General features: G+C 44.1%; 1 protein-coding gene across 2 annotated transcripts in view; it reads right to left on the bottom strand.

The window, feature by feature from the left end:
* The window catches only part of METTL9 (methyltransferase like 9), a 47,294-nt gene extending 44,302 nt beyond the window's left edge, over positions 1 to 2,992 (bottom strand). For both annotated transcript variants that reach the window (XM_043914506.1, XM_043914507.1), the window contains exon 1: positions 2,682 to 2,992. In XM_043914506.1, coding sequence (XP_043770441.1) covers positions 2,682 to 2,846 — 165 coding nt within the window. In that variant the 5' untranslated portion in view covers positions 2,847 to 2,992. The remainder of the gene's footprint in view (positions 1 to 2,681) is intronic.
* Between the last annotated feature and the right edge of the window lie 9,092 nt (positions 2,993 to 12,084).

The following is a 12,084-nucleotide window of genomic DNA, read 5'->3' as shown; positions in this document are numbered from 1 at the left end:
TTAAAAAAAATTTTTCCCTCACTTTACAGTCTGTACAAAAAAGTCAGTGATGCCTATTTGGCCGGCAAGCCATATCCATCTGTGCTGAGAAACCCCTTCCCTTCCTTCTCACTTTCCCAAAATGAAACACAAATCCCAGTTGTGAAACTAGCACACCAAACCAAGGTATTAAAATGGTGCTGTGACTGGTTTAGAGCTGCTTTAGCCCAAAGGAGCCTTGCCTCTCCAGGATTCAGTAACTAAATAGCTATTTTTAATGAACAAACATTGCCTAAGATCTCTCTTTTAAACACAGAATCCACCACCATAATTTTTTAATCAAACATAAGGAAAACTTGTAAGTATAGTTCAATCAAATCCATACTTCCATGCAACTGCAAAAGAACCAGATGGCTGGCTATGGAAGCCACATACCCAAATGAACACCAGAAGACCTAGCATGAACTATTAACTTAAAGGGAGGGAAAGCATTTAGAGTTAAGTTACTTCACAGCAACAAAGTTTATAAGCATCCTGGAATACAAAGCAGATAACAAATAATCAACTCAGCCAGGGCAGAGAGAACAGTCTCCTATTTCATTTATTTCACTGTGGTTTCCATAAACATCTCTTTTGCTCACTTTAATCTTTTACTCATGGACAATATTTTCATAATGCGAATGCATCAACTCAAAATAATGTCTTGAGTTACAGTTTTAAGGAAAAGAGCCAATCTTCCCCCTTCCACTCAACAGTCAAAAAGCACCAGATCAGTCTTCATTTGGAGAAACTAACCGACAAATTGTTATGTGCAACTGGTTAAAATACACACTTATTACACATACTTGAGTGTCTTGGAAACATAATGAAGCAAAGGAGGTATTGGAAACAGTATTAATTTTCCTCAGAACTTGACAGATCCAACTTTTAAAAAGTACACAATTAAAAGACATTCTGAGATGTATTGTTAGGACATCGTCTGAAGCTGTGTCTGCAACTATAATTTCTACCTATGCCCCATAAAAATCAAGTGACTTAAACAGTTTTTCAGTTTTTATAATATGTCCATTTCTTTTATGAGCACTGAAAACATCAAGTATACTAAAGTAGCAGTAATCTCAAGTGTTGTTATAAACATCTACAGTTAACAGACTCTACTATAATTCCATGTCAATGGAAATAAGCCTCCTTTTTATCCTACCCAGAACTTTCTTTCTACCAGCTATTAAAGATGACATTTCTATTCACTGTTTTACATCATTATCCATGTTAATTCGAGATATGTATCTTAGTAACTGAATATTATCACTACAGTACAACTCTAAAAATCTATTGCAGAGAATGTGGTTTTACAGGTTAAGGTCACCTACTAAGTTTACCTACACCCCTAACAATATCATAGGAGTGATTAACAAAGTATTAGTACAATAGTTGTGGGATTACAAAGAAATTTTATGGACATTTATAATTTCCTTTAAAAATAGAAAAAGCCCACTACAAATATTTTCTAAATAAAAACTGAATACTACTTCTCTGAGTGAATTGTTTTATCTACTTAGATAATTCCTTTAGTTTCATTAGAACACATGAAATCAACTTCAGGGTAAACACCTGGCATCATAAGAAAAGTAATATATGAAAATGAGAAAACTATGAAAATGATGAGACACAAGATGGGGAGTAATTAGCTACCGCTCTCTGGGAAAGCAAAATGTACTATAACTGCTAGCTATTATAAACCAATACTCCGGCAGAGTTCAAAAACCAAGAGGCTTTCTTCTCAATGTCATGTTAACCACAAACTACATTATAATCAAACACGAAAGACCTCACTCTTAATTCTGCAAGTGCCACAAAACTAAGATAATGAAGACTATCCAGCCAGCCACATCGCCATCGTTCACGGTGCACAACTACAACTCTTTTAAAGCATTCGCTCCTGCCCAATTCTAATAACCCTTTCAGTGAAAGCTTTCATCACCTTTCTTGTTACCACATCTCTCCGGTCAGATACCAAAATCAAAGTTTGAAGGAGATAATCTCTCTTAACTAAGAGGGGGAAGGTTCGACGGGAAAGGAGTGGCCACTTATCAAACACATTTTTAAGTGCTTGGGGAAAATGTCACCCGAACGAGCCCAGAGAGTTACACGGCTCACACTGCACGGTTGAATTTCTTTATGAAACCTTTGTACGTTCAGAGATTCAACCAGACAAAAAGAGAGACCGGCTTTTCGGCGTGATTCTCTGGGCTGATAGAGGCTGTCGGGGGTAATGGGTTTGGTCGGGTCATTCAGTTCTCAGGCCTCGGTGCCAGATGGGTCCCAGATAGGTCGCCACGCACCGGCCCGAAAGTTCCTCCGGCCGGTCGCCGGGAGCGGACGCCAAAGTGGCCGAGCGTCCGCAATCACCCGCCGGGACCCGGGAACAATGCGGGTCTCCGGGGCGCTCGCGCAGGGGCCCGGGAAGAAAACCGGAGGTCGTCCTCCTTCTGAGCCGCCGAACAAAAGGAGCCGCGGGGCGCGGACCGGGCGCACGGCCCAGAAGACCGGGGGGAAACTTTGCGAGGGGCCGGAGCGGCTGGGCGAGGCCCGGGGGGGGTGCCTCACGCCGCAACGCCCCGCACAATAGCCGGGCCGAGCGCGGGAAGGCTGGCCGCCCCGCCCCTGCCCCGCCGGGCCCGGGTTCTGGTTCGGCCCCGTACCTGGTGGTTCTCCTTCCTGCCGCCCGCGGCCGCCGCCGGCCCACCCGGGCCGCTCGTCATGTTCACGTACAGGGAGCGGGTGAGCGGGCTCCGCAGGGGCCACATTCTCCGCGCCAGCCACACGGACGCCAGGCTCAGGCACAGCCAGCCCGCGAGCAGTCTCATCGGGGGCCTGCGGCCGCTCGCTCCGATCACCGCCGGGGCGAGGAGGAGGACGCGCCGCCGCCTCCAGCCGCTGCCGCCGCCGCCGCCCAGGCTCGAGCCATCGCGCCCGACTCGCCGCCCATCCAGCCCCTTCAGGGCCGAGGCAGGGGGTGGGGAGGAGCGGGCGGCGCTCAACCTTCCCGCCTACCCGGTCTTCTCCGCCCCCGGAACGCCGCCGCCGCGGAAGGCAGTTTCCACCCGGAGCACAAACGCAACGCCTGCGGCGCGTTCTCTCCGAAGCGCGTTCCCTCGGCTCAAAGAGCCCGCGGGCTGGGAGGCGGGACAAAGGGAGCGCGCATCCGCCTGGCGCGCGTCCCCGCCTCCCGTCTGGTTGCGGCTCCTTATAATGGCGGAAATGATTTTAATATAAATACTTCTAGGCCAGGGATAATCGTCCCGAAGGCGGTAACTGAAGCCTCCCCGTCCCTGCAAGGTAGTGTCCGCAGTTCTTCTGGTCTCTCGTCGCCTTAGTCTTTGCCTCTGGGCCCCGCATCCACCCAAGGGCGGGACTTTTCTCCAGGTTGTGCAGATTGACCCCGGGGTGACCCTCATCCCCTTCGTACTTTCATTCAGAGGAAGTCCTTGCCAGAGACAGAGATTGCCAGTTTTAACATAATTGCCAAGCTACATGGCTTCCTATTCACATTTAGAGCCGACCAGCCAGACCTCCACCCCAAGGACCTACACCCTGCTTCGCAGGAGCCGCAAAGTAGATGTAAATCTAAGTGCAAAATGTTACCGCCAACCCCTCCCCACCTACCCGTCCAGTTCCTCAAGCCTGGCAGGTTGCTGGCTACCTGTTCCTAAGAGGCATCGGCGAAAACTCTGCCTCTGTTGGAAGTTTCTGCAGTTGGGGCACCTGCAAGTTATGTTCTGGTGTATCGATGACCCTGTCCAAGAATGAAGCCCCCAAATTCGAGTCCCTGCGTGCTGTTTCCTTGAATTAACAAACGGAAGTTGGATTCAGTACTCTTCAAGCCAACTAAGATTTGCGGGCAATATTTACCCGGATGTGTCTTTGATCATTTATAGCACAGGAAGACCTAGTAACGTTTCAAAACTGAAAGGTTACACTGTGTTCCTGTGTCTGAAGCTCTTCCTGTTGCCACCAAAGCTACAAGTAATGGGTCAAACCTTTCATGGGTCCTATCCCTTTAACACCTTGCTAGGTTTGTTTAGAAAATGCTTCTAACTTAACTGCACTAGACATCATGAAATACATTTAAATTCAAAACAAAAGAAATCTTTCTGTTAACTCCATTTGTGCACTTCAGAGATTGTTAAAGTGTCAGTGGTGATCCACTGATGAGGAACAAAACCCTTCCTTATCCACAAGCATTTTTATTAGCTTCTAAGAACCTCAGCTTGGCACCTTTCACTAACAGGGGCGTCTTGTTGCCAAATGTAACACAGGCTATAACAAACAAACAAACAAACCAAAAAGGCAGAGAGGGCGAGGGTAGTTTGTGTTCTCTTTCCAGCATACTCCCTGCTTCCTGCCAAAATCCCAAAGAGCCTGCACCTTTAAATCTAGTTCAAACCTTTAGTGGTCCTGACCCAAACCATCAAAAAGGAACTAGAGTAGCAAGCTCAGATAATTCAGTTTGTTTGCCATGTCATCTCTCTCCACGGTCTCTTGGGATCAGTGTCACAGGTAAAGCAACTCTGTGCCAAAGAAAGCCTTCATCTTTTTAGAGGGGTTGAGGGGGGTTGGGCAGGGGGCTGTAAAAGCAGCATGAAGGTAATGAATGACATATTTCATTTCTGCAAACAAAGGAGACCGCAAAATAAGCCCCTCAACTATAGAGTAAGCCTGATGAGCTGAGAAGCAGCAACACGATGGCTGCTGTTGTCGGAAGGGTTTGAAGCCCAGCATCTCAAAGAAGCAGATTTTCACTTCAGACCTCAGCAGGTGGCCTGGAAAAATAAATCAGTCTCACACTTAAATACTCTCCAACAATTACAGAATATTCAACTACATGTTGTTTACACTGAGCAAGCACAGGACGAAACCAAAGCACAGCATGATCAAATGATTTGCCTAAAGGTAGCAGAACAAATTCAATAGCAGACCTTTTCATAGAACCTGGTATCCCAGCTCACAGTCCTTCGATCCATCTAAGAGGCCTTCCTGTCTCTCCCTTCTCGGAGAGCCTCCTGAATTACAAATGAAGAGGAAGGAAAACAGCAAGAGTAAATATACTAAGCAGAAGTTCAGATTGCCCTCAGGGACTGCCCCTTTCCTACATCGACTAGAATGTCACTGCTGTATATTAAAACCTCAGTTATCCATCACGGAGAGGGGAAGAGGCACAGATAACACAAAAAGCCAGCTAAGAGCCAGTGTTCTTTCTGGCCTTGAAATGCAGTGATATTCAAAGGACACATAAATGACACCCTCTGTGCTGGGCTCCGCTCAGAGCCCCCTGACCAGGGCTCAGGTGTCTGGCTTGGGTCACAGCTCTGTGCATAGGTCCCAAATCTTGGCTGGATCACTCTCCTATCTAGAGCTCTAGGCAGGGCGCTTTTTGTTGTAACTGTTCTTATCGGCTGCAATTTACAGCGTCTTCATGTTCTCTTTTCAATTAGGAAGAGAACCTATAGAGAGCTGGATCTGTAGAGAAACACAAATTGTACTGCCACTGTTGTTCATTGTCATCTCGTTGAAGAGAGAACGATCTAAAAAGAGTAGAGTCACATGTTTTCATGGACGTAGATTGTTTTTATGCTTCTTAATATTTTGCAGAGTATAAGAAAGGCGCAAGTTTTCCCCAGTGTATTCAGTAGATGTTCCTTGTGGTTATTAAGCAATGAGCATCTCTAAAAAAATAAAATTAGTAAATCTATTCAATGAATTTTTATATTGGTAAATGTAACGGATTTTTTCTGAAATTTGTTGATATGATCTCAGGCATATGCGATGACATTAGTATGGTCTCTGATAAAGTGTAAGCTAAGGCGAAATTGCAAACAGAAACAGAAAAACAAATATTATATATTAACACATACAGATTCTGAAAAAATGGTACTGACGAACATATCTGCAGGGCAAGAACAGAGACACAGGCATAGAAAACACACTTGTGGACACAGTGGGGAGAGGAGAGGATGGGACAAATTGAGAGAGAAGCAATGAAACCTATACATTACCTTGTGTAAAACGGATAGCTAGTGGGAAGTCACTGTGTAACACAGTCAGCTCAACCTGGGGCTCTGTGACCACCTAGAGGAGTGGGATGGAGTGGGGGTGGGAGGGAAGTTCAAGAGGGAGGGGACATATGTATACCTATGACTGAATCACGTTGTTGTACTGCAGAAGCCAACACAACTTTGTAAAGCAATTATCCTCCAATTAAAAGTAAAAAAAATATAGAGAGTGATTAGTGCCTCAGGACATAGTAAGTTCTCAAGCAAATGTTAATTTTCTCTTGCTTTCACTATAACTTGGATAATTCACCCTCTCCTGAACCTCCCTTTCCTCATCTGTAAACTGGGGGCCATGATTTTGAGAGCTTCCCTGGTGGCTCAGTGGTAAAGAATCCACCTGCCAATGCATGAGATGCAGGAAACGCAGGTTTGATCCCTGGCTTAGGAAGATCCCCTGGAGGAGGAAATAGGAACCCACTCCAGGATTCTTGCCTGAAAAATCCCATGGACAGAGGAGCCTGGCGGGCTGCGGTCCACGGAGTCACAAAGAGTCAGACACGACTAAGCACACACACACACATGATTCTGAACCACTTAATTCACAACACGTCTGTGAGAATCAGATGATCTGAATGCCTTGTACACTGTAAAAACTCAACCAAGGTTATCATCATAACGATGCCCATTCCCAATGTGACTGGTCTCTGCAAAGTTACCCTCCATGAGACATTCCCTTAGAGCCTAGGATGTTAGCTCCTCCTCCGGTGTCTATTCCCAAACCTGTTCCTGAGACTCTGAACTAAGAAAGTGAGGATGAAAGTGGCTGAAAGGAACATGAAACACAAAACTACTTAACATTCAAGCCGAAGAATCACAAAATCAGGCAGCAAACTCAAGTTTATGTACTTGTCAGTCATGCCTGTCTTCTTAGCAGGAAAACCTCTGCGCTTCTTCCCGGCTGGCTCGTTTGCATCACCTCTGTGCCAGCCACAGCACTTCACCTATTTAGAATCTTCTGGATCCCACAGCCTCCCTCCCATGGCAGTCTCATACCTGTTTCAATTTATGTCAGGGATAAAATTGGAAAGACAAAGAACTACCACTTTCACATTGGCAAAGAAGATTTATTTAGTACGAGCAAGACATGAGGCCCTGGACTAGATGGAGAGGAAAGCAAAATAAATACAATGACATCCTCAGAGCTTACTATTTAAGAGGGAAGATTACTTTGTGGGTCCAAGTAATCACAAAATGAATAGTTCACTCCAGTCTGCTGAGTGCTATAAAAGAAGTGTACATTGTTAGGAAAATGAAAGCTGTCCAGAGGAAGTGTGGCTTTGCAGCCCTCGTTTTGACATCTCCTTGCTAAGCCTGAGAGCTTCCGAGTTGCCCAAGTTCCTCTGGACTACAGGTGCACCCAGTAATTGTGGGATAAAAACGTGAGGTACCTCTGAGAGTCCTCTGGGCTGTGAACATCATAGTAAGCCACCTATGTACTTATGTTGTACATGTATGCTACTGCTTCAAGGATCCCTAAAAAGAAATTTGCCCATGTAATAATTTGATCCACTTAAAAGGAAAAATATGTTATTTCTTTAAATGTATATTTCAACCCAGCAAGGTCTTTCTAGCAACAGGTCTGAGACAGAGCTCTGATAAAAGAGAAGGCTTGTTTTTATTCACTTTCTGGGGCATTTTCAAAGGTCCAGAACTCTTCTTTCATCTTGTTTTAAGTATATTTTCGAAACATCCCTATCCTTGGCCTCTTTAATTGCAGCCTTCTGCATGTATGTGGGTTTGATCCTGTGAAAGGCTGCTTCCTCTCCACCCAGCTCACCCTGTAACTTCATGCCGCTGTGTTTTCATAGTCTGATTTTGAAAATATAAAGCCTTCTTATTTTGTGACTCGAAAATATTCAAACATATGGTTTATATGAAGTGCATGAAAAAATTGCATGGTATGTTAAGAAAGCTTTTAAAACTTAAAATCTAAATATTTTATGGTAGACAAGTCATGTATGTATGTATGTACGTACATAAACATGTGCTAAGTCGCTTCGGTCATGTCTGACTTTGTGCGACCCTGTGGACTGTAGCCCCCCAGGCTCCTCTGTCCATGGGATTCTCCAGGCAAAAATACTGAAGTGGTTTGCCCTGCCCTCTTCCAGGGGATCTTCCTGACCCAGGGATGGAACCTGTGTCTCTTATGTCTCCTGCTTTGGCAACTGGGTTCTTTTCCGCTAGCGCCACCTGGGAAGCCCGTACATAAACCTAAGTATCTTAAATAGTTTGTGTAACATACCACAGAACCACATCTCTGCTGGCATGAGAGAAGACCACTATTTTATCTTTGCACAACCACAAACTGGTCTAAAAATTAGAAAAAATACATTTATGAAAGATGATACTTGAGCAATCAATCAGCCTGAAAATCAGACAGAACCATCTCCCTTCTCTGTGAAAACTGTGATTGGTTTGTTAGCAGCCACAACTAATGTGAGTTTGTCTTACGACTTAGCCTGGGATCTTCCTTAAACTTACTGTGTGCACAGATCATTAAATCCAGGCGAAAGGCATTCAGTTATTAGATAACCAAAACCTTAGATTTTGAAAACCCTGCAATTGTTCCATATACTTCCCTAAAATTGACAAAGTAAATACTGAAAGCCGCTATTAAGCTCTTCTACAGTTGTTGTGTTAGGTGCTCAGTCGTGTCTGACTCTTTGCGATCCCATGGAATGTAGCCTGCCAGACTCCTTTGTCCATGGGATTTCCCAGGCAAGGATAGGGGAGTGGGTTGCCATTCTCTTCTCCAGGGGATCTTCCTGACCCAGGGATTGAACCAGGCCTCCAGTTTTGCTCAGGAAGCTAACTAAAGTGAAGTTTGGTATTTGTCAATGTAGAACAGGCTGTTCTTCCTCCAGGAACGGTCTGTTTCATAACCAAAACTATAAATGATACTGGAGCCAAATTTGTTACTTTTTGGACATCTCACAATTTAAACAAATTGCCTTGGGTTAGTGAAATGCACGGAGAAGGCAATGGCACCCCACTGCAGTACCCTTAACTGGAAAATGCCATGGATGGAGGAGCCTGGTAGGCTGCAGTCCACGGGGTTGAGAAGAGTCAGACACGACAGAGTGACTTCACTTTCACTTTTCACTTTCATGCATTGGAGAAGGAAATGGCAACCCACTCGTGTTCTTGCCTGGAGAATCCCAGGGACAGCGGAGCCTGGTGGGCTGCCGTCTATGGGGTCGCACAGAGTCAGACACGACTGAAGTGACCTTAGCAGCAGCAGCAGCAGTGAAATGCACCTTTTTTTGCTTTCATTAGGAGATATTTATAGATTATTTCCACCACATCTACAATGCTCATCATGATTATTCAGTGGAGTAAGTCTTTAGGAAAATAAGTCTAAGTTATTCCTGTAGGGTTTGATAGTACGATGGATTCATTTTTAGAATCTCCAACCCCCTCTTTGATTCATGGACTGGAATTTCTCCACTGTTGTCTATAAATGGCAGCCCACGTCTGTAAATACATGAGTGTATTTTCATCTTGACACTTGGTAACTCACGTCATATTTGAGGACATCTAACATTTGTTAGCTTTTTAAATTTTGAACTTGTGTGTCTGTTTGGACACAAGCATCAGGAATAAGTTATTTTTCTGACATATGTTTAAGGATGTTTCAAGAAAAAAAACTGTCAGATTTTTTTTTTTTTTGACATGGTTGGTGGTACATGGAGTCAATCATAAAATTGCATTCAAAAATTCTGGAAACTGGAAAATAAAATTGCTGAGAATCACACATTGGGTTATGTGCCCTAACCCAATGCACATAATAGGATAGAGCAAAGTGATGGAAAGTCACGTTTAAAAAGGCAGGTCCCCAAGCCAAGACTTGACTGCACATTGACTGAAGGAGGGTAATAACGTACTAAGAATTAACAACTCATTATGGGTGGAAGATGGAGAGGATTGGATCAGCCTTAGGAAGTGGAAAGGCAGGTTGATTTCGCAGTGGTGCTCCACCATAAGCCCAGGAGATCAAAGGTCTGGTCTGCTTTGCTCCAAGCAGCAGGTGCCACTCTGTGGCTGGAGATGGGCACATTCATTTTATCAAGCGCCATGGCTTCATCCATTAACGTCATCCTCAATTGCTATGTCCCTCATTCCTACATGTTGTATTTCTTATATAGCATGAAAATGTACTGATGGAGAAACATAGCCATCTATCCCATGGATGGTTTTGTGTCAGAGTATAAATTAATAAATAAATAAATAGGTTTGGGGCTTTTTTTTCTGCATTGGTCTGAGTTTTATCCATGCTAACTTCCTGTTTGAGATGATTTCCATTCTCAATGTACCAATGTATTAAGTTTCTATAACAATAAAACCTCAGACAGTGATGAATTTACCTACATCATACTGCTTACCTGCCTCCTATGAAACCTGTATGCAGGTCAAGAAGCAACAGTTAGAACTGGACATGTAACAGTGGACTGGATCCAAACTGGGAAAGGAGTACATCAAGGCTATGTATCGTCATCCTGCTTATTTAACTTATCATGTGAAATGCTGGGCTGGATGAAGCGCAAGGTGGAGTCAAGATTGCCGGGAGAAATATCAATAACCTTAGATAGGCATATGACACCACCCTTATGGCAGAAAGCAAAGAGGACCCCTAAAGAGCTTCTTGAAGAAAGTGAAAGAGGAGAGTGAAAAAGCTGGCTGAAAGCTCAACATTAAAAAACTAAGATCACGGCATCCAGTCCCATCGCTTCATGGCATATAGATGGGGAAACAATGGAAACAGTGACAGACTTTATTTTCTTGGGCTCCAGAATCACTGCAGATGGTGACTGCAGCCATGAAATTCAAAGATGCTTGCTCCTTGGAAGAAAAGCAATGACAAACCTAGACAACATATTAAAAAATCAGAGATATTACTTTGCCTACAAAGGTCTGTATAGTCAAAGCTATGGTTTTTCCAGTAGTCATGTGTGGATGTGAGAGCTGGACAATAAAAAAGACTGAGGGCCAAAGAACTGATGCCTTCAAACTGTGGTGCTCGAGAAGACTCTTGAACTGCAAGATCAAGTCGGTCAGTCCTAAAGGAAATCAACCCTGAATATTCATTGGAAGGACTGATGCTGAAGCTGAAGCTCCAATACTTTGGCCACCTGATGCAAAGAACTGACTCATTGGAAAAGACCTGATGCTGGGAAAAATTGAAGGCAGGAGGAGAAGGGGACGACAGAGGATGAGATGGTTGGATGGCGTCACTGACTCAATGGACATGAATTTGTGCAAACTCCAGGAGATGGTGAAGTACGGGGAAGCCTGGCATGCTGCGGTCCATGGGGTCACAGAGTCAGACACGACTGAGCGACTAAACAACAGCATACTCCTTATGGGAATGATGGTGACCGGTCAGCCTTCCCTCACCCGACAAGTACCAGCCCTCACTTGCCTGAAACACATGATGTATGGGAATGAGGCTTTCTCAGATGCCTGTGGTTCTTATTCAAAGTCTTTTCTAGCCCACCATAGACTCCCTCCCAGTCCCTCGTCCCCATGTCAGTTTGTTCAGCCCTCATCTTTACCATCAAAACACAGGATGAATATTTACTGCAGGAGGCAGGAAGTTAAAATTCTATTTAAAATCCTGATACTTTCTGCGTGACATTGGAAAATCGTATAACCTTAATCATTTTGTCTGTAAAATTGGAGATTAATAAAGACCACCCGTACATAAGGTCATGGACTTGGATCAGAGACTCTTTAAGTCTCTGCCAGTTACAGGATCTGCTCCTTTATCTGCTTACTTTCTTTTGTGAATTATAAATTCTGTGGATTTTCCCCAAAGGCTAATATAAACATATCTATACTTATATAGTATACAAGAGGAGTGGTATAATTTTCTGTGTTTCCCCACACACTTTAAAAACAGCTCTCATAAATTCAGAGTTGCATAACACTCTATAAGATAAATGAGAAACAATTTCCTGCAAATAGTACATAACTGTGACAAAGTTTAGAAATG

This window comes from Cervus elaphus, chromosome 10 (genome assembly GCF_910594005.1).
Source record: "Cervus elaphus chromosome 10, mCerEla1.1, whole genome shotgun sequence".
Classification (NCBI taxonomy): Eukaryota; Metazoa; Chordata; class Mammalia; order Artiodactyla; family Cervidae; genus Cervus; species Cervus elaphus.
The sequence above is the reverse complement of the archived record's forward strand: the minus strand, read 5'-3'. Positions and strand labels throughout refer to the sequence as shown.